At 44.4% G+C, this 23,633-nt stretch overlaps 1 protein-coding gene across 1 annotated transcript in view; it reads right to left on the bottom strand.

Annotated features, from left to right (window-relative positions):
* Positions 1 to 23,633, bottom strand: part of PMP22 (peripheral myelin protein 22) — a 28,605-nt gene that overhangs the window by 4,150 nt on the left and 822 nt on the right. The window contains exons 2-3 of the mRNA XM_004469023.4: positions 22,995 to 23,094; positions 5,936 to 6,076 (exon numbers count right to left, since the gene is read on the bottom strand). Coding sequence (XP_004469080.1) covers positions 5,936 to 6,076; positions 22,995 to 23,094 — 241 coding nt within the window. The remainder of the gene's footprint in view (positions 1 to 5,935; positions 6,077 to 22,994; positions 23,095 to 23,633) is intronic.

Genomic DNA, 23,633 nt, shown 5'->3' with positions numbered 1-23,633 from the left:
CTGTTCAATTTGATCCAGCCAACATTTACTGAATGTCTTCTAGGAGCAGGCACTGTTCTAGAGGTGGAGAGAACAAACCTAAATGAGACACGGTCCTTTCCTTCAGGGCAAGTCTCATTAAGCACACCTACCTCTAATAAGAGGGGGAAGGAGAGAGGCACCCCCGGTCCACAAGGATGGATCTGGTATCCAAACTGAGGCCAGAAAAGTCCTGCAGAAAAGATGGTGCTTGCCTTGACTTGGTGTGGAGAATGTAGAAGAGTCAGACAGGCGAAGGAGGGTGGGGAGGAAATTCCAGGCAGAAGGAATAGCATACACAAGGCAAGGAAGATGGAGAGAGCTTGGTGGAAATGACCAACCCATCCTGATAAAAACAGAGTCTCGTGTGACAGCATGGGATAAAGCTGGAGAGCTCCCCAAGGGCCAGGAGAGAGATGACCTTCAATGGCACGCTAAGGAAGCTGTGATGGGAAGCAGGACTCTAAGCAGAAGATGTGCTTTAAGAAGATGTGGCTGGCAGCAGTGTGGAAAATGAATTTGAGGGAAGGGACAAGACAGGTGGCACGAAGACACATGAGGAGACATTTGCCTAGTTGCCATGGTGTCGTGGAAAAGGAGAAAAGAAATGGGTATAGCACCTATGTAGGATATTACAACAAGGCAGGATGCAGGACCAGACTCCGTATGGGGGGAGGGAGAGAGAAGGGAGACTAGCAAGCTGACCTGATTTGTTAACTTGGATAATGAGAAAACGGTGGTGTCTTGGAAGCCAAGGGAATAAAGTTTTTAAAAAGTAGTCTATGATATTGAAATGAGTGGGGCAGTCCAGCAAGTGAAAGACTTAAAAACATACAGGGGTGACCTCTGCAAAAGCAATTCCATTTGTGAGTCTGGGGAAGGAGCCCGAATGAAGTCAGCTGGAAAGTGAGAGCACGGGGAGGTCACAGTTGGTGGAAAGTGCATCCCTGGTGTCAGCTGGATGAGTGAGAACCTTTGTCTCCCAACACTTCTGTAGGGCAGGAAGCCGCTGTAAGGCCTGCCATGCTGCAGGCACTGGGCGCTCAGTCTGACCCGCACAGAGCCTTCTCTGTGCTCCTGGCCCAGTTTCCATGTTGAGCATCTCAAGGGACCACCTTCTACCTAAAGAGTTGCCTGCAGCATTTCTAGACTCTGAGCTGGGCATGGCCAATGAAATCTCTGGAATGATTCATCCTTAACAAAGGTTTCTAAATGTGTTACCCAATGTAAGCTCCAAACAGAGCGGGCATCATGCTTTTATCAATCCTCCAAATTGTTTCATTCTAAATACTAAATATATTCATCTGTCTAAAACAAAAGGAGGAAAGCAAACAGAAAAACAATGAACCTTATTCAGGGGTCTCCTTCTGCTAGTGTTTCTGTTTGTTCTTTTTTTTCATCACAATACCTAGAAACTGCACATTTGAACCGGATTTGATTCTGATAAGTTTTCCAGTGTTCCAGGAAATAATTATTCTGGGACTATTGTGCCAGTGCACGGAGAGGCAGGTGCTGGATGTTAAGTTGTGAAATAAATCAAAATGCGTGAACCTTTCTTTCCCATCTGTTTCTGTATGAATTTCTGAATGTTTTCCCATCTAGTGCAACCCAACCCAACTGAGCTAAGGCAAGGGTACTTACTGAACTTATAGGTTTGGAAAATAAGAGTAACTCCAAAATCCAGATAAAGGGTCAGGACAGGCCATTCTCTAAGAAGAGGGTTAGAAGAATCTCCGACTCATGAATGAGATTAACCATCTGGGGGGAGGGTGGGGAGAAGTCCTGGAGACTTCACAGGGGAATTAGGGGCAGTGTAATGCCCATATCAGGGCTTCCCAATTTTGGACACACATCAGAGTCACCAAAGGAGCAGCCCCAGCCTAAGCTAGATGGACAGATGACCCCCATCCGTGTGGGGTGGGAGTGGAAGCACAGACTTAGTCTCTGGAGGCCCATGGAATGGTAGACCAGATGTCCTGCATTGGCATGGGGGGAGTACGGAGTGTGGCCTTAGTCTCTGGCCACCCAATGGAAGGTTAGACCAGGTGTCCCACATTGCTGTCAGGAGGAGGGAGCACGGACTTAGTCTCTGTTAGCACAGTGGAAGGGTAGACCAGATGTCCCCCATCTGTGTTGGGTAGGAGTGGAAGTCGGACTCTCTGGCAAAGAGGACTGGCAATAGGCACTTTTTCAAAACAGTCCAGGTAATTCTAATGTGAAGCTAACTTTGAAAGCCACTAAACTACAACAAAGGTGTTGCTCGATTGTATCTTCAGGAAACAGTCAAGCTAAGAAATAGAGAACCAAGAGATGACAGTGCTTAAATTTAAGACTTTTGTGTGTGGCTTTTTATGAAATGGGAAGGGGATGATGCAGCAAATCAGATACCCCATAGCTGCAGGCAGAGCTGTGATCTAGAGCAAAGCAGAGAGAATTCCTAAACCTGCAATCAGCCTGAAGAATCCTATACACCATTCACCTGTCTTTCTTCCGAACTTGTGTTTACTATCGCCAAACCACAGCAGGACCCTCCAAAGGGAAGCTATGCACAAAGATAGTCCATCCTGAAACAGCCACATTCAGAACTCAGCAGAGCTTCTGGAGGCTTCCACTTGAAATGTTCCAGTACTCTGAAGGCACAAGCCCTCCATGGAACCTGGCATTCGGCGGTAGGTAGACTTAGATGTTACATCTCATGATGCTGGGGCGGGGAGTGCTTGTCTCCCTTCCACTCTCCCTTCCTCTCTTCTTTCCTGTCTTCTCTTTGGTTTTTGTTTGTTTTTTATTTTCTGATTTTTTTCCCTTGATGTTAAGCTGTCTGTTCTTGGGCCCTCACTAGCTCTCATCTCCAACAACCTCCCCCACCCCCCAATTTCCTTTCTAGTTGCTGTTTGTTTTTTTTTAGGTTTTTAGATACTGGGGCCAGGGATTGAACCCAAAACCTCGTATGTGGGAAGCCAGCACTCAACCACTGAGCCACCCTGGCTTCCCTGAGTTGGTTTTCTCACCTGTTTTGCTTATTGTTTGTTTTTGATTTTTCAGGAGGCACTGGGAACTGAACCCAGGACCTCCCATGTGGGAGGTGGGAGCTCAACCCCTTGAGCCACATCCCTTACCCTGGCTTTTTAATAAGCTGTGACTTAGAAACACAAATGATAAGGTTGCTAGAATTGCTAAGTGTAAAGGAGTCAGGAAATCTCAAAGTGGACCCTATAACTCCTTCAGTCCCCAACTTTTGTGGAAAGATTTTCTAGCGATTTCAAGTGTGACTTTCCAGAGATCAGAGGTTCTTAGAAGACTGATTTCCAGAAACTGTCGATTGGAGCTAACTCAGAGTGGAATATCCTTGGGGCTTATAAGTTACAACTACAATTTGGGTTCAAAATTTCTAACTTAAGGTCACTTCCTATTCGAATACGGACCGCTAAACTGACAAACTGATCAACGAAAATTTGGTCTCATGAGAGATAAAAACCTAGATTTGAAGGAGATGTAGGAAGAAGAGATCATGTGCTTTTAAATTCAGAGGTTTTTATAGCAGTGTGTCAAATGCTTGCAATGAACTTAGAGGAGAATTAAAGCAGAGAAACGAGTATGGGTCAGCAAATATACTTCACGAGATTAGAAAATCTCAATGTCTATTTTTTTTTGGGGGGGGGAGAGGCTGAATTGAAATACTATGATACACAGTGCAGTTACAACATGTGTGACGTACTCTTCTATTTGAACTTTGGACTTTGCCCTGAAATGACTACTAAAAAGACAGTGATAGAGAATTTAAAGCTGAAACATCTTGGTGGGAAGAAAGAAGGTAGAGGCGTTGCCTACTCTGAGAAATCCCTTCTTCTGTAACTTAGCTCTTCTTAGCCTGATATTTTCAGTTTGACTAGCTCAGATGGTGCAGGCTTTCTATGTACCACAGATACTTGGAAGCTAAAGAATGACGAGCAGGGCAAACTGTCATTTACCTTCCACTGAAAATCAGGTTCAGTGAAAGTCAACAGAGAAACCAGAGTTTCTACCTTGCAATTGTATTCCTTAAGAAATTTGGCAGGTCTGCATCTCTAAATATAAGGAGACCCCTATATTGAGTCCACGGGGAGGGGAAAGGTGAGCACTCAGCGGCCCTTGCCACGACCGGAGTGACCTTGTGTATTCATTTACCCCCTTCTGGACTCAGTTTACTCACCAGTGAACTAACAAGCTTGTACAGATTAAATATAAATATTTTATGAAACTTCTGGTTCCTAAACCTATATTCATTTGTTTTGAGAATACATCTGCTGATAATGGATCTAACCATCATTCGATTTCTGGCTGAAAAACAGCGAGCCAGAAAAGAAACCAAGAATTACAGTCCTCTGCCTCAGCTCTGGAAATGGGAGTGGATAATGATAACTCCTTGTTTCTAAAGCACCTACAGACGATATCTCACTGCATAAGTGATAATTTAACAAAGTTTAACCCAGGAGCACAGCTTGTTATAATAAAACCTGTTCAGAACCAAAGCACTATTTCATTTTGAAATTCCAGAACCATGAATATGGAAATGTTGTATTTAAGTGTTAGCAAAAAGGGTTCTCCAGTTTAATTTCTTTTATGGGGAAAGGGTCACTCTCTGGCTTCTAGAAAAGGTCATCAGTATTCAACCCCAGGTTGTACCTTCCCTTAAAACCCTGTGTGGACCATTATATAAGCGTGTCTATCCACCATGGACATGGAGTTGTTTTCTACTCTCCAATGACTGCTCCTAAGCACAGGAGGGTGTTGGGGTACCTTGGAAATTCTGACAACCAATAGAAACAGGAGATGCTCAAATTAAAAAAAAAACAACACACACACACAAGAGAGTCTATGTTCTTTGCCTACCTAGAATGGAGAACATCTCACAGAACTATTCCTGACAGGATCCCAAGACCTCGTTGTACTCTGGTGTGAATGGAAAGAATGGTGCTTGTGATTTATGAACTTGAACTACATACTGACCACCACATCTGCCTCTTCTCTCCAATGCCCTGTTGACTCAGTCAAGTGGTGAACAATGTACAGAAGGAAAGGAGCCAATGCAGCAAGACCCAGGTCAGAATCTAGAGACAATGTTGGAAGATGTCACTGTCTGTCACAGAAACTTCTAGAACTCTTCACACTGTGGATATGAGGATACAGCTGCCTCCAGAACAATCCACCAGATGGGGGAACTTGAAAACAGTTTACAGAAGAGACGAAGAGGTTCTCCCATGTGTTTTCATATGTTGTCAGGGTCCCATGTTTGGAAACGATGGCATGTTACATCATGTTGCCAAAATGAACACATCAGAGGATGACAGCTATAAATCAAAATGCAGTAGACTCTACAGATTGGATGATAGAAGAGTAAGAAATTTGTCAGCCTGCCTCCAGCACCGCTTACAGGTAGGAGACACATACCTGAGATCAACCTTGCCAGCTTTCAACACATTATGGCCATTTTCTACACTGAAGCATGGCTGGCTCTAGGGACCTGGTGTAATCTACAGGAAACAGCCCTCTAGAGTGGACACTTCTCCATTGATATACTTAGCATTTATCTCTGCTTATATGTCCAGAATGCAGCTTCATTCCGGTGATAGGTCTGACAAGGCTGAGCACATAATATCCAAAATCTCTAGCTATGCACCTCATTCAATGGAGAAGCGAAGTGATGGGTATGACATGGTTAGGCATGTAATTCCCAGAATCTCTATCCAGGCACCTCATTCCTGGAGAAGGGAAGGGTTTCACAATTCTAAGATATATGCACTCATACAAATGCACACACGCCTGTGCTTTATGAAAACCATCCAGCGCCAGACTCACATCAACGTCAGTCATTCTGGGGCCACATCATTCCGCGGTCTCTTCGGCCAGCCTCCCCTGCACGTTACCGCCCACTACTTACCGGCCAGGATTTGGAAGACTCCAGTGATGTAAAACCGGCCCCCCTTGGTGAGGGTGAAGAGCTGGCAGAAGAACAGGAACAGGGACAGAACACTGAAGATGACGGACAGGATCATGGTGGCCTGGACAGACTGCAGCCATTCTGGGGGGAGAGACACTCAGTTAGAAGAGCCCATCAGGGTCAGCAGGAGGCGGACGTGCCGCAAGGAATGTGAGGCCTGAGGCGTCACGACCTTGGAAAGTCATGGAACCCCCAGGCGACAGGAGCCTTCGTTCCTTAGCAAAGGTCAGACAAGTCATGTTTGCACTTCTATAAGTCAATCTGTTTCATGGTTTCCTTAAAGTATATATTTCATGTTCATATATTTGTATATGATGTATGGTATATATAATATATATTTATAAATAGCATATAATGTATACATATCAGACAATATAGGATGCATATAATGTATGTCTGTGTGTATATGTGTATATAAATATGTGTATATTTTTTAATTGTGGAAATTTTAGGAAAAGGCCAAAAGAAAATACCTACAGGGGAGTGGATGTGGCTCAGGAGGCTGGGCTCCCGCCTACCACATGGGAGGTCGCTGGTTCAGATTCCGGTACCTCCTAAAGAAAACTGCACACTTGCACAATGGGCAGGGACAGCAAGCTGACACAATGAGAGATGCAAGAAGAAAAAACTAATAATAATGAGAGACACAACAAAGCAGGGAGCAGAGGTTCCCAGTGCCTTCTAAAGAAAACGGTGAACTGATGTAACAGGCAGGCGCAGTGAGCTGACACAAGATGATGCAACAAGAGATGTGGGGAGGAAAAACAGAATGAGAGACACAACAAAGCAGGGAGCAGAGGTGGCTCAAGTGATTTGGCACCTCCCTCCTATATCAGAGGTCCTGAGTTCAGATCCCGATGCCTCCTAAAGAAACAAGGAAGTCGAAGAGACACAGCAAGTGAAAAACAACAAGGGGGTGGGGAGAAATAAATGAAATAATCTTAAAAAAAATAACCTACAGTCCCACCCCTAAAAGCTAAACTCAGTTTCCTTCCAGGCTTTTTACCAAACTTGTTGTGTGTGTGTGTGTTTGTGGGGGGGTGTTATAGAGGGCTTGAGCCTCACACAGTGCTCCCACTGCCTTCCCTTTTCTTGCCTTCAGGGGTCTATGAAGGGCTTACTGGAACCCCCAAATCCCAAGAAGAATGGTTACAAACCACAATTCAAGGTACCAGCATCCCCTCCCCTCCCACCCCTCACCAAGGCAATGATGAGAAAATGTGGTGATGGCTGAGAAGAAGAAAATGGTATTAGAACCATTGCAGACAAATTTGCTGGGAGCAAATGCTGTGGAAATCCACTCGCCACTTGTTCGTCCAAGCTAAGCTGTGCCTTTTCTAGATCTGTCTTGACCATGACCACTGACTAGCCTCAGCTCAGAGCAGTTTGCTCTCGGTTGAATCTCTAGGTAGGATCACATGTTTTCAAACTCCCTCATCATATTTGAACCCCAAAGCTTAGATCAAATCTCCAAGCTTCCAACCAAAATTCGGACAAGGGAGTGAGTGCCCCCGTGGCCTCTCCCTTCTACTCCGTCTACTCCATCTACCGCAAATTATTGTCATTCAGGAAGGAAGGGTGCTGAGAAAGACAAGTGGCTTCAGGATTATAGAGAGAAATCCATGGCGTTGACCTAGAAAGCTAGAAAGACTGTACTTGGCCTTGCTTACCCTACCACCTGTGTCCTTTTTTCCAAATGTCAAGAACTCACCAAAGTGGACACTGCCCTAAATGAGGACAAGCAACTGGAGAAGCTCCGTGGGTTTTGACCTCTCAGCTCAGCAGCTGGCCAAAATGGAATGGCTTAAAAACACACACACACTGATGCTTCCGCAGCATTCACGGCTATGAAATCAGGAAGGTCTGTCATCAATAACTGAACAAGATGAACCTGGTTTGAATTGCAAGTAGCTCCTGTTAGAATTTTAAGGACAGTGATTTGGTTGATTGTTACTAGAGTTTCAGATAAGATTTTCTAGACACAGGCTGGAAGCATTTTAGATACCAACTAATCCAGCTCCTCTATCCTGAAAGAGATTTTCAGAGATATTTTGATGAGCCTGAGTGACACAGCTAAATCTGGGCGGTCTGGGAGGCCCAGTCTAGCCGTTGTTCTGCTCTAACACAGTGTCTGCTTCTTTTATGTTTCAATTTCTTTGCCAATTAAGGGAAGAAAAGGATCTCTAATGGGCTGTGAGCCATCCTGATTTCATTTTGTATATAATCTTAATTAAATCTGTTTTTTTGATCCAGTAGTGGATCTGAAGGAGCAATGGGCTATAAAGCTAATGTCACCATAATGTTATTTTTTTTTAAATCAGCCAATTACCCAGCACTCTGGTAGGTGTGGCTGGAAGCACAAAGACTATGAGAACCAACTCCTGAACTGAAAAGAGCTGAAAAAGTGATATGACTTTTGCTGTCCTTGGTGGGTGCCACCATAAGGGGTGCGGCTGGGGCAAATAACAGCCTGGGTTTCATTTTCTAATTCTGAGGTCATTTCATGTGTTCCTTGCCTCGATCATCATTATCAGCAGGAACTACGGCCACATCTCACACTCAAAAACAAAAAAAAAATCAAAATTGTTATGTCAAAGCTGCATGAAGGAGAGAATGCCCTTAGATTTAATGTGTAACTAAATTCTTCTTAAAACGCCTTTCCCAACAATTGAAACTTTCATCCCAATGCAAGTAAAACTGAGTTATGTTGCCATAAGCTGTTTCTTAAATCAGATCAGATGTAAGAGACCAAAAAAATTTTTCTTCAATGGAGCACTTGTTGAACACCTGCTGTTCTGAGCCAGACCCTCTGTCTTCTCAGCTCTAGGAATATGAGAGGAAGAAAAAGCGCTTGACCATAAGCACAATAAACAAAAACAAACACATTAAGATAGTTAAGTCCTACTGCATCATCAATCACAATATACATGAATAGGTTAAAGTCACTCAATACAAGACAAGAAATTTCATTGTAGATTAAAAAATTCTAGTATATTCTGATATGAAGCATATACCCGAAACAAACATGTTGAAATTAAGAGGATATTTTTAAAAAGAAGAGAGGCCCCAGATAAATATTAAAAGAAAATAGGTATGGTAATATTAGCATCAGACAAACAGAATTTAAGTTGAAAAGGATCAATTAGACAAATAGTGATGAATGATGTAGTTTATTATGAAGACATAACAGTCATAAACCTTTATGCATATAATAACATTGCCAAAAATTATAAAGCAAAAGCAAAATCAAAATATGAGAAGAAACTAGTAAGACTACATAGTGCAAGACTTTAGCATGCTACTCTCAGAAGAGAGAAATCCAGTGGATCAAAAGTAAGGAAGGATATAGATTACTCATATAACAGAATTAACAAATCCAATCTAACAGATATATAGAAAATTTGTATCCAAGAGACTATACATTGTTTTCAAACACATGTGGGACAGTCTCACAAATTAACCAACTAATAGGCAACAAAGAAAATCTTAAGAACTCTCAAAGAAAGAATGAAATAGACAAAACTAAAGGGAAACAAATTCGATTTTAAAAACAAAAATTAGTCCCAATAAATTAAGAAATTTAAAAAAGCATTCTAAATAAGCCCATGGATAAAGAAATCAAAACACAAGGTAAAATCCTTTCAGCAAGAAGTGACACTGAAAGTACTATATATATCAACACCTGTGGGATGTGGCCAAAGCAGTACTTAGAGGAAAATGTATACATTAGATGTATTTACTAGAAAAGGAAAGTACTGAAAAAGAGTAAATTGATATTTCAAGACAAAATGCTATAGAAAGAATAAAATAAATCCAAAATTAATTGGATTGATACAGACAAAAACAGAGAGATTAATGAAATAGAAAAATTATGGCATAAGAGATTTAATTTAAAAAGCTGCTTCTCTGGGTAGAAAAAACCACCAATAAGGTAGGCAAACTGTATCAAAGGTCATAAAAGAAACACTAAAGAAATTGAAACATATTCTGTTCCTAGACAGATGCATCAAAAGTTGTAAAGATGCCAATTCTCCCCAAAATCATCTCTATATTCAATTGTATCTTAACCAATAACCCAACAGGATATATTACTGGAGTGTAACAAAATGATTCTAAAATTCATCCACAAAACAAGGAGTAACAATAGCCAAGAAAAATTTTAACCAAATCAAAAGAGAAAAAACAAGAATAAAACAAAACCAAAAAAATCAATGAGGCAGGCCATCACCTACCAACTATCAAAATATTGTGTATTTATTATAAATATTGTATGCAATTGTGGTATTAGTCATGAAAGACAAATAGAACAATGGGACAGAATTAAGATGCTGGACATATACATGTAAATTTATGACATAATAACATGGTATTAGACTATAATAATCCTTTTGTGACAAGAAATTTGGCAGAATATATTTAAATTTTGAAATGCCTGTAACAGAATGACTCTGTTAACAATTCAACTGCTAGAGCCTGGATAAATACTGGGATATATACTCAAAGAGAAATCAGTAAGGGTATTCACTGTAGCATCATTTCTAAAAGGGAAAATAAACTAGGGAATATGCATTCAAGGGAATATTTTGCAGCAGTTAAAGATATCGTGAGTTAGAAATTAACAGTGCTTGAAAGATCTCTAGGTCAATGAAAAGTAGAAGCTGTACAGTAACACACACAACATGCCAAAAAAACTACATATATATGCATGCATGTATATGTGCGTGTTATTCGTAGAAAAAAAGATGTGCCAAACTGTTATCAAAAATTACCCATGGGAACTGGAATTAGAATGATAGAGAATTTGGTCAAAAAGGACCTTCATTTGATCTATATTGCATATTTTATTTTTAATAAATAGAATATTTTCATACAATACACATAATACTTGAATAATTGAGACCTATTTAAAAGAGGACAAAATACAAATGACATGACAGTACACTAATAGTTGGGATTCCAAATCTTTAACAGCTGATGAGTCTACAGGCAGGACCTGGCTTCTGCGCCACAAAGAGAAAAGGGACTTTCTTTTTCTCAAGTATCATCAAATCAGAAGCTACATACGGGAAGCGAGAGAAGGTTGCAGCCTCCTTTCCAACCCCAAAAGGTTGGCCAACGACTCAAGAATGCTGGTTGGCATCATTCAAAGGGATGCCCGCTGTGCTCTGAAGAGAATCCAAAGCTCAGACGCCACTGGCTCCTGGGCCAGAGTCATCCATTAGAACTGGACCAGGCCGATGGCCAGGGTGGTTACAGGGAGCAGTCATGCACGCCGCAGATGACAGGGTTTGGTCCTAACCAGGACGGCCGCCTGTGCAAGGCCACACACAATCTGACTCCACCCTGGCCCTGGAGGGGCAGCCATGTGCTCCTGAACAGCCCAAGAGATGGGTGCCCAGCACTGCTGCCCACCTGCTTCATGTGCCACTAAACATTTTGGGAGGGCTGGAATCCCTCTTCTTAAAAAGGAGGTACTAACATATCTCACAGGTTTTGTAAAAAAAAAAAAATGCTCTTTAAATAGACAGTACAGATCAGGCTGCTGTTAAGGGAGAAGAAGCATTTATAGCCTGTTCTTCGGGGCTTTCATTGTGCAAAGGTTTCCGTGGCATTGCTGCCTGGGTCATGCCAAGCAATGGTATACTATGTATACTAAAATACATAAGATATGTTGTTAGGATGCATACAAAAAATATTCAGATACAGCTGGATATATCCATCCAACTGCTCCACAGCACAGGGGTCGGCAAACCTCACCTGTGCAGCATCAGCTCCACAGTCCCACAACTGCTCAACTCCACCACTGCAGGTCAAGGGCAATCATGGCCACTATGGGCACAGCTGTGTCCCAATAAAACTTTATTTACAAAATCTGGCAGGGGGCCGGGTTTAGTCTGCAGCCCGAAGTGTGCCGACCTCTGCTAGAGCAAAGCAAACCAGTTGTACAGAAAATAATTATTAGAACTGCGGGAGCAGCCAGGGTCATCCTCCAGGCTTGGCTCAGTGCCTGGCCCCAAGTGGATGCCCGGTATTTGTGGAGTTCTCTGTAGCAGGGTTTTCAACCAATCTTTAACCTTGGTGCTGAGTTCTAGAATTGAAAGCCTTGAAGCTCGCTGCAGATTGCTGGTTCTAATTAGGTGCGAGGGACAGGGCTGCTGAGAGCTTTCTGACAGGGGCCCGAGAGGGAAGGAGACCCAGCTCTCCCCAGTAGGTAACTGGAAGCTTGAGTGGCACAAGGATCAAAGCTCGGGTCAGATTGCTGCTGCAGCAGCTAAGCAATGGAGGAAATACAGCTGCCCCCTCAACTGTATTCTTAGCCCAGGGCCTGCCATCTAGTGAGAGAGAGCTGGGGAAGGATGAAGCTCTTTTACATGTAGCCTTTCATCTGTGCCCTTCTGCATCTTTCAAGACATGCATGGAGGACCCTGCCCAACCTTAGTCCCGCTCTGGGCAATTAATAAAAACTGAATGACGCCAAAGAATAGGACTCCTTGGGAGCATAAGGGAGGCTGGTTTCAAGAGAGTTAGAAAGTAAAGTGGGGAGGCCACAGGAGAAAAAGCAACGCGGAAGGAGACTGTCCGAGGAGATGAATCACAGCAGGATGAGTGAATCCCTCCCCATCAGCAGGTGGCTGGGCTCTTCTGGAAAACGGGTGTCCACGAGGACGAACCCAGGACGCCCACGCCCAAACCGCCCAGTCCACTGCCACCGTACAGACTGACGTTTTCCTTATTTCTCAGCATGGATGTCATTCCAGAAATAACCGAGTTTCCAAGAGGCCCCTTCCGGAACAATGCGGTCTTTTGCCCTTATGTTTCGCCCACCGGTTCAAGTATGTCCAGAGACCAGCTTTGGTTGTGCCTTGGAGCTTCAATTCCTGGAAATGGGGCTTGGGTCTCAGGCTTGCTTTCCCTGTGACCCATGGAGAAAGCAAGCCAGATGGGGAAAGCTTTCAGCCCAAAGGCATTTGCTTGGAGCTCACAAAGATGATGAAGGCCGCATGGGAAGCTCTTTCGACATGCAGTCACCACAGGCATTTTAACTAAAGCAAAACCGATGGCTGGTGATGCGTGAACACAAACTGCTCCGCAGGTGGGAAGAGCCTTCATGACAGAGTAAGGCTAAAACCCTTGCCGAAGTTAAACCTGACCCATTCCTAATTAAGAGGCTTTGTGTCAGGAACAGGAATGAGTTTTCTAGGGTCTAGTTTATATTTGTGATTTGACACCCATATTCTTGTTCTCTAACTAGTGCTTGCTTGGACTTGTAAGGGGAATATAATGCAACCTGAGGTCACATGAAAAATACTCATCCTTTATTTACCTCCTGAAAAACTCTTGAAAATGGCCTCCCATTTTCCTAGTTAGGCTATGTACTCCCAAAGAATTGTCCATGAAGATTTACCTGACCGGTTCATACCAAAAAAAGAAGGGGTTGGATTCCATGGTTGAGTATATTAACCTCCCTCCTTGGATATTCACAATATACAATAAAATATATTAAAAGCTCTGAGAAGTTCTGAAATTAAAAAAAAATTTTTTTAAATGCCTGCTTAACCTGAAAACATTTAGCATTTTTCAAACTGATTTTTATCAATGAGCAATTTTTGTTTAAGAATAACCCTGAGAACCAGTGTTCCAAAGAACACACTCAGAAACACTGGGTTTAGCCATAGAAATGTCGGTGGAGAGGAGAAAGGCAGTTTTAATTATTCAATCATGAGCTCTACTCATGAAAGAAGAAGCAGAAGACTGACTTTGTGCTTCAAATGAATTCTTCATATAAAAAGCACCATGGAAATTAAGAGCTAGAACAATTTTAGGAAGAACTCCTCTTCAGACCCCCAATAGCCACAGTGAACTACCCTCTCTTCCCCAAGCTCAAAGTGCTTCCCAGCTCCTTATGCCTACTGAAATTCTACCCAATATCCAAGGATCAGTTCAAAGGCTACCCTATGTCACAACCTCATCCTGAAGGTGAACAGAGGCCCTGGGACTCCTACCCCAGGCCCTACCTCAAGGCCCTCTCTGCTATTAGAAACCAAGGGACCCCACTCCAGGTTCCACAGTGTGTCAGAGGAGAGCCAGTGTCCAATAACAAGGACTTCGGATGCACAGTCTTCTCGTTCATTCACTTCATTTCAACGACAACCCACTGGAGGTGCTGTGAATTTCAATCACATGTTTGAAAGCTAATGAACTACATGATTCAGCTGCCATCCTCTGGATTTAGAATTCACAAAAGATAGAGAGGGAGGTGGGAGAATGGAGTAGCAAAGGGAAAGAGATTTCTTCTCTGCTCCCCAGCCTGCCAAGCCACACTACTCAGCCAACACCAAAGGGGCAAAAGAGGCTTAGTACTGATATCTAAAGGCATCACTACAAGCTGAGACCCCTGGAGTGTCTTCCAAGCACCGCAATAGCCACTGAAAAAGGGCAATGCATCACCAGGAGAAGAAAAGACCTAGGGAAGACAAAACTGTAGTCCTCAAACATGTGAAGGGCCATCATGTGAAAGAGGGGTTGCAGTCCTTCTCTGCTGCCCCAGGGGGCACTGTTAAGGTTTAAACACCTTGAAGGTAAGGTATGCAGCTTGATGCAACCCAAGTCTACCACAGAGAATGCTGCACATCGAGATGAATGAAGACAACCAGAAATGACTAGACAGGAGAGGAGGCAGAGCTAGGTTTAACAAAATGATTTCTTAATGATGCTACATCCCTGGCTATTTCCAAATTTCCTTGGCTATCTCCTTCCTGTACTCCCCCATTAGTCACAGAGAGCCCCAAGACTCAGTATGGGGCCCTGTTCCCTTCTTTCTGCTCGAGACTTTCACCTGCCTCGCTAAGTAAACTTTCCCTAACCCCCTACCAGCCAAGCCACCAACTACCTCATCTAGTTCTAGTAAGGGTCCAATGCGATATTCCTGGAAGACTACCTGGCCCCTATGAGAGCCATTAGTGCTCTCATCGTCATCATCATCATCATCATCATCATCATCATCACCACCACCATGTCATTATCATGCCCAGCCTGGACTATTTCCATAGACTGTTCCTGGGTCTCCAGTTTCCATTCTTGTCTCTCCCCCAAACAGATTCTCAACATCACAGCCAGGGAGATCTTTCAAAACACAAATCAAATTACACCACTCTTCTGCTCTTCAGCCCTCAGTGGTGTTCCAGTGGCCAATCTCAGAACCATGGCCTGTTCTGAGGGTATTCTAGAGGGTTCTGTAGTGTTCCACACTGTTCCAGAGTGTTCTGGACTCTTCTAAGACTTCTGGCTAGCATGCTCAACCACACTGGTCCCTTTCATCGCTGGACACACCAAATTATTCCTTCCAGCCTCAGGGCCTCAGCCCTGCCCATTCCCTCCTCCCAGCATTCTCTGCCTCGGATCTTCATGTGACTGGTTCCTTCTCTGTCTTTTAAGTCTCAAATCCTCTTCACCCTCAACGAAGCCTTCTGTGACCAGCTGCTTCCTCCCGGTGGTTACTTCCTATTTCACTACTCCTTTCCTACAGAGCACTATCCACTCTCCACAATTACTTTTTCATATTTATGATCGGTTTCTCCCAACTAAACATGAGCTTCACAGGGCAAGGATCTAGACCCTTTTGTTCATCTCTGTGTGTTCAGATTCTGGAAGTGCCTAGTCCATAGAATGTGCTCAATATATTTGAAGAATGAGTGAATGAGTCATGTAGTTCAATCTTTGAAAATGGAAGGGAGCTCCCCTGAAAGGCAGTGAGTTCCCCACCACTGGGGGGATGAATGGTGGTAGGTATACTGCAAAGGGACTTGAAGCATCAGATAGAATGGTGTTGGGGATACACTAAAGGCCTTCCAGATCCTGCCAAGAATGGGAGCTTATCTATGTGTTCATTGCTGCACATTCAGAAGCCTTGGTCCCAGACAGACATCCTTCCCTCAGGCCCTGAAAACCAATGTCCACTTCCTCAGCCCCACCACGGCCAATCCCTTCTCCTTAAATTCAAGGGATGCTTTGTCAGCTCTTGCAAAATTTGAGGATGCAGCTGAAAATGTTTAAAAAGCAAAAACCATGAGTTTCTAGGGTTGTATGTTTCAGACTCAGGTTAGAAGGAGCGTTTAGTATTAACTCTTGGATGTTGGCATTTAGCGAGAAACTTCCTTAAAGGTTGAAGCAGCATTAGGAAAGCATATCCTAAGTCTTTTATCTCCCTCGCCAAGCAGTGGGCCTCAGCATCCCAAGAGGGCCTGGGAAATCAAGACCCATCACTTAGGCAGAGATTGTGGGTTGTCCCAGGGAGCCACAAATATTTTAAATTGCAAAACATGAACCCGTAAATGCAGAGGGTCTCCAGTATTATCTAAAGGATGACCAAAAACTGAGCCACAGATGAGGAAATGGGCCAATGGCCTTGCAGAAATGACAAACAAGATAAATCTGGAATAATTTTGATGAAGAAGACCACAGGAGATTGCCAGGAGCCATAGTGGGTGCAAATGAGGCTGGAAAGACTTGCTTTCCCTCATTTTCAATCCAAAGCTTTGGCCTCATGCTGCCCATGACCTACTGACTAGCACGAAAATGTTGCTGCTGCTGTTGTGTAGAATGGAAAGGAAAGACAATGCATACTTATTTTCTCAGCTTCTGGTCCAGGTCCAAGCAGACCCACCTGACGGCACTGGGAAAAGGCGTGCGGGTATGTGGTTGCCCTTCTACACAGGAGGTGGCAAGGGATGCTTTGGGGACAGATTGGAGGAATGGTGCTCTGAGGTGAGCACAGGCCTCTTCAAAATAGAAAATGCTTCAAGAAGGGACACACTGCAAGATCACAGTACAAAATCATTTACCAACTCTTGTTTCTGAGTCAAGAGAGGATTCTGTAATGCGGAACAGATAATGTCTTCCTGGTGCTGCCTCAGTCTGATTCTCTAAGGTTTATGAAGACCAGGCCAAGCGACTTGGGAAGGCCAGGGCAGTGGCCTTCCACTTCCCTGCTTCCAAGCACCCTTCATAAATCCAGCCCATTCAGCTACGTGCCAGGGCTGTAGAGGGAGAATGCTCATGTGACTGCAGACTTCATACTGGGATAATTTGGAAAAGTCAAAACAAAACAAATTAAAAAACAAAACCCCTTAGTATACCCAAGAGCAAGGCAAATGCTCTGGCTGAACCTTGTGGATCTGTAGATTTTAAACTCATCCCAAGGTAGCTTGGAACCGTAGGGCTTGGCGTCCCCTCTCCACACCCAATCCCCACCAGAACTTCTCGGTTCTTATCAGTCTGAAAACTAAGACTCTAGGAACTGGACTCACCCCATCTGTCCTGGTTTGCTTATGCAGACGCTTGCTGCCTCTGAGGACCCTGTCTGCCCTGTCCTGAGATTCTGCATTCTTCATCAAGGCAGAGAGGACATATCTGTTCATAAATACTAATTTTCTAATGTAAGTTAATGTTTGTGGCTCTTTTCTGATGATGAAAATGAACAATCTCAATCAGGAAAACACATAAGGCAGCAAAGGAAAAGAAAATGATCATTGTGATGGGAATCCCCTCCCCCAGGATAATCCCAGAAAATCTGCTGGTGCATTTCTACTTGGTAAGATGTCTGCTATATTCTGCATGGTGAATGCCTCCAGATGGTTACCTTTCAACTTTGGAACACAAACAGACAGCTGAGAAACAATCTAAGACAGAGCAGTGGGAATGCAATCATAAAAGTCAGCAATGCGTCAATAGGCCCCAAACTCCTTACCAGGTCTAGAAGGACTTATGCAACCACCTGCTAGTCTACCCCTTGCTCTCTCTGTTCCCACTTCACTTGCCTGCCCTCTGTTCCTCAACCATGTCAGGTTCCTTCTCTCCCACTTGCCACTGGCTCCCAGATGTCTGTATGGCTGACCCCTGATCTCTTCAGCAGATCCAGTCTCACAGAGGGCTGCCTTCCACACCCTGATTCCCCCTGACCACATTCTCCTGCTTCACTCTCACCATAGTCCCCACCACTGCTCCAGATCATCTATGTTCATTAACTGGTTTGCCCAGTAAAATGGAAACTCTCTGTGAGAAGGTGTTCTAAATGGAAGAACACAAAGAAGGAGGGTAGAAAGAGAAACAGAGGGGGAGAGTTGGGATCCTGAGGTGGGAAGTGGCCCTTCATGGTCAAGGAACTAAGTGAAGGTTGAAATCCCAAGAGGAAGGGGAGATGAGACTGGTGAGAGAGTTAAAAGGAAGTAGGAGCAATTATGCAGATAGCACCTATGGTCCGTAAGAGGGATTTTCATCTGAAGATAAGAACCAGTGAGAAGTCTCTGAAGGCCTAAAGTTGGGGAGTGCCATGATCAAGTTTGTATTATTTATATATCATCCTGGATTGGATATGAAAAAAATTAATTACATGGGAACAAGAAAGGATGGGGGGGGGAACCGGTTAGAAGACTATAGATGCAGCTCTGGCAAGAGAGGTGGCAGTTTGACTATAACATGGTGACAGTAGATAAACATGTGGGCCCAGCTAATGATTTCCCTACAGACTGGAGAAGGGAGAGACAAGGAAACATATCAGGGAAGAGTCCAGACATGAGGCCAGCTGGCACCAATAACTAAAACACTAGACTCTGGCCGTGGAGCCATTTGGTGAAGGAGGATGAAGATTGACTTTGGACTGACATGGGGTGCCTCTGAGACATCCCAGAGGCACAGTCTAGTAAGGAAGCTGGGTTTACAGGCTGGGAGTTCAGAAGAGACCCTGGAGGGACTGGAAGAAAAGAAAGGTTCAAGAAGTATCATAAAACAATAATAAAACTCTGTTAATGAATGGGATGGGGGCAGAGGAATTGATAAAGAGAAGTCTAAGATGATTCTAGTTTCTCATATGTGTCTTCGCAGGTGCTGCTAATAGAGCTTGGGTTTGAGTAGAGGTGAGATATTTGAAGAATCCTAAAGTAACTGGGCCCAGCCCCGACACTGCCTAGGACCCAGCAGAGTTGCTGAACACCAACACGGCTCTGGGTATGGAAGGGGTGGCCATAGTCTCTGGGAAAAGCATTTCAAGCCAGGCTTACAGGGAGGTGCTTGCTATTACATTTCTAAGAATTGAGAAGCCATGCTTCCTCAGGGCCAAATGACTCCATCTCTCAGATTCCCTTCGAGTATGTTCCAGCTAAAAGGGAGAAATGGAAGTGAATGGTCCATTTGGAAGTCTCCTTAAAAGGAAGCCAACCAGGTGTCCAATCGACAGGTGAATGGATAAATAGAACATGGTACATCCACACAATGGAAGAGTATTCAGCCATGAAAAGATGGGGAGGGCTGGTATGGATACACCTTAAAGGCATCGTGTTAAGTGAGCAGATTGAAAAGGACGACTATTGCACTATACCTCTTATATGACATACTTAGAATAAGAATACTCACAAAGACAGAAAGCAGAGTAGTGGTTACCAGAGGTGGGGGCAGGGGAAATGGGGAGTTCTTACTAAATAAGCACAAGTTTGGTTTAGGATGATGAAAATAGTCTGGATAGTGGTGAAAGTTAAATATAATTGTCAACGTACTTAACGTCAAAGAATTGTCCACTTAAAAGGGTCAAAATTATTTTTGTTAGGTATATTTTACCACAATTAAAAATAAATTATTTTTTAAAAAGGAAGGAAGTCACATTCTTCTCCATCTCTTCTGCCCTACTCCTTGGAACATGGATGAAATGGTTGGAGCTCTACAGTCTTTTGGTCCATGAAGATGAAGGCCAAATGCAAGAGATGGCAAAGATATGAGTTAGATAGTACCTGAGTCTCTGACAATTTCAGGGAATTGTCATATCTAATTTGGGCTGCCTACTTCTAGACTTCTTTTAAATGAGAGAGAAGTAAACTACCCTATCTACTCCACCACCTTTTGGGAATGATCTGTCACATGAAATCAATCCTAGGTCTAACAGGAACAATGGCCGACTAGTCAACCCACCCCATGCATTGCTTTCCCCTTGCTTTGGGTTGGGCCATCACATCGACAGAGAATATACTCCTCCTGGCCTGCGTTTATTTAAATCCGGCCCATCTTTTGGAGGATGGATCATATTCCACCTCCCACACAAGACCTCCACTCCACTTCCTCCCATGAATTCTGACGCACTGGTAGTCTGCCAGTCCCCACTCCTTGGGCATCTGGCCTAGGCTGCCTTTGCCATGATTCATCATCCACACTTAGTGACTGGGGATTACCAGGGCCAAGTCCACACTTTACAGTTCCTCGCATCCCCTGGGTCCAAGGGGCATTGAATAGAAGGTTACGACTCCTTTGCCTCTGCCAACAGCCAGCAGGAGGAGGGAGCCAGAAAGTATGTACGATGAACTGAGAAAACAAGAAGGCAGTCTGAATTGAGGGCAGCTAGGCAGCTAGCAAGAAATCTAAAACAACACTCAATATCAAGCACCAGGGGACACTATCCCCATAGAAAACAGAATGAATGGGGACCCCATAGCCCCACAATCTAGAAAAATGAGGCTCTTCAAGTCCGTTAAGAGCAAGTCATGAAAATCAAACTACTTTTTCACATAACACACTTGCACAGCATATTCTTCACGAATAGCTATCAATTACTTTGGCTTGTTAAAATAAAAGGGGGTCTCAAACATTCTAAGAACAAATATAAACAAGGTTAAATGATTTACAACAAATGTAGTTCATTTGCAAAGGCGTTCCAATTTTTAAGAAATTAATACATTTTTCCCCTTAGCATTTGTCACAGCAATGATTAGACCCAAAAAAGGAGTCACAGAAGATCTAGCATATCACAGCTGAAGTTGTCATGCACACTGAAGATTCCAACAAAGGCAATCACTACTGGGGAGGCTTAACTGGAAATGTCTTGCTCAGAACAAGCCAGAGTTAAAACAAATCCAGCTTGTATACAGGCTGGTCCAGATTTCTTCAAAATGGTCTGAGTGTGAGAACTGAGAAAGCAGATGTGAAGCAGGAAGTGGGGTCTCCACGGAAAGCAATCGGTTGGACTTGGAACCAGCTCTCAAGATGGAACCCCAAAATTACCGTAAGTGGACCCGAAAAGATGAGCACGGCACCCAAGTAGCAAGCTAAGCAGTAAGTTTTCTGATTAAAATAACACGTGTGCTTCTTGGAGGTCTGCTCTGAGGCAGAAGACTCAGAATGCAAGCCAGTAACAGGTGATGGGCAGAGGTCGCCATCCTGCCAGCAGGAGACTGGAGTACAACTTAGGTAGCTGTTCCTCTGCCACCTGTCCGTATGGAAACACAGCCGGCTTTTGACACACCTGCCAAAGCTGCCCCGTTTCGGGCCTGAGAGGCTGGCATTCTGTGCCAACCCCATGTGAACAAACGCCACTTGGAAACGGAGCCTGGGACGCCACCGACCTCAGGCTAAGTGGCCACCAGGTGTCAGTAGGGAGCAGCCTCCCACCCTCAGTTTCCAGGGAACTTGGCCAGACCCTGGAGGCGTTGGGGGAGGAGGGGGCCGGATGCTGTGGCTTTGGGGACAAGCAGTGCTAGCGCAAGCTAGTGCAAGCAGCGCTAGCAGAATTTCATTTACTTTGTTGCCAATCCACCATGCAAACCCAGCATGCAGTTCCCAGGATGGTTTTGATTCAATATCCTCTACACGCTCAGAAAAAAGATAGTCTCCCATCTCTGCTCACTTCAGCAAGAGTGGGGTTCTTTTAAAAAAAATTTTTTTTGAAGGAAAACAGAAGCATAAAACAGAGTGCTCTACTCCACTAGGAAAGGGGAAGAAGTATTCCTTTCCTTCCCTTCCCACAAGAAGTGCCACATGACTATTTTGGCAATTTCTATTTATATGGAGGCTCGAGATATTCAGTTTGAAATGCTTCCAGGGCATGCTTGGGTATTCTCCGGTGCTGAGCCCAGAGGAGGCAAAAATCCAGCGAAGCAATGGAGCTGTGCAAAGCTAGAACTAAGGGTGATTCTCCTGCCTGCTGCAGTGAGCTGGATCTGAACTGGGTTCGCTCAGTAGGGATAGCATCTTTGACATAAATACTGGCTCTAGCAGTAGCTTCAGCAGCATTTAAAGCTGTACTTTATGGATGCCAGGAAAGCCCTATCTACCATATCTATGGCTCCGTCCCTCTCCAGGCTGAGGACACAGCCTTTGGAACACAAGACTCCCCCATCTTTTTGAATCTAAATGCTTCGCAGGGGTCCACCTGCCACTAAGCACCTTCCAGTCACTAGAAGAACACACTGCATTTAGCTCTATCTCTCCGTATCCAAAGACACGAGGCCCCACGCTGCTCTTTCCACACCTCCAGGATCTGTGGTCTCCAGTGGATGCCTCCCACTGCCCACTCTTCCCCTTGAGCTGACCCCAATGAAGCCTGTTTTCCAATATCTTACAAGCAAAGGTGATGAGAACAGAGAAGAAATACACTCTTCCCGATGAACAGCCCACAGGCTCAACTCAGGGCTTCGCAAATAGCCACAAGTCTTGCAACAAGGAAATGCTCCAAGGTTCTGACACCAAGAGGACTGAGATCTGGAAGGGCAAACTTATAACCAGACAACCCAAAGAGGCCCGACCATCCTTGTGACAGCCCCACCGTCATGGCAGGAGGAAGAGCTGGGACATTTCTGAAGGCAGATCAAAGAGGGAGATTGGCTCAAAAGACCCAGTGGGGTCTGCCTAAGGTTTAGCCACAATGCCACCTTCATAACTTGTCTTTTATTCACGTTTCCTTACTAAAAAAAACATTTTTTTGGAAAAATTATAACAAGGGATGATGGAGAAAGCACAAGAGCCTTTCTTTAGGCAAGTGGTACCCAGGATCTTAGCTTCCATCACGAGGCTGCTGCCTCCTCTCTTTTCATTTGGGGGTCACAGCTCCCCACCCCGTCCCACCCCACCCCAGTGACAACTTGTCAGCTCATGCCTCCCAAGAACAAGGGTTTCCAGGTCCAGCCTGGGAAACCCGTTACAGACACAGAAAGCCAAGCTTGGGCAGAAAGCACGCCAGTCTCACCGTTTACCGAAGACAGGGAACAGTGCTGGACGCTGCCAGAGGAAAAGGAGCTACAGTTCTGCCAGAGGTCCATTGTGCGTCCGTCGCTCACGACCCATTGCTAGAAAGAATCAGACATCGGCGATTAGGGGAGACAGTGTATGAAGGAGAGGAAGACCAGGGAAAGGAAAAGAGCAGCCACAGCCACCAGTCAACCTGGGCTGCTTCCATCCAGGACGGGAAGGTCTGAGGCCACTCCCTGGTTAAATTCACAGCAGTGTCAGGGAAGGAGGAGAGGTGATGGCCAGCCTGGGATGTGGTGGAGAGCAGAGAACCAACGTCTTGTAACAGAAAAAGCACTTTGTGAGGGAAAAAGTACATCATTTGAGATATTAAGTGCCCAAGTGGGTGCTGTAGTAGAAGGAGCCAAGGACTCAAGCCAAAACACCTGCATTCAAGCACTCTCTGCTCCCCTCACTTCCTGGGTGCCTTCCCCAAGCCAGCCCCTCTCTGAGCCCATTTCCTTACTTAAAATTCCTGTCCATCTGACAAGATTATCACCTGGCACAATCAAGCATTCAGAGATGCTTACGAATGATAAACCAATTCACAAATCCCAACATAATGTTCTTCAATGGAAAATAACCATTTCTCAACTTT

Source organism: Dasypus novemcinctus, chromosome 21, assembly GCF_030445035.2.
Source record: "Dasypus novemcinctus isolate mDasNov1 chromosome 21, mDasNov1.1.hap2, whole genome shotgun sequence".
Lineage (NCBI taxonomy): Eukaryota > Metazoa > Chordata > Mammalia > Cingulata > Dasypodidae > Dasypus > Dasypus novemcinctus.
This window is presented reverse-complemented; position numbering and strand designations above follow the sequence as displayed.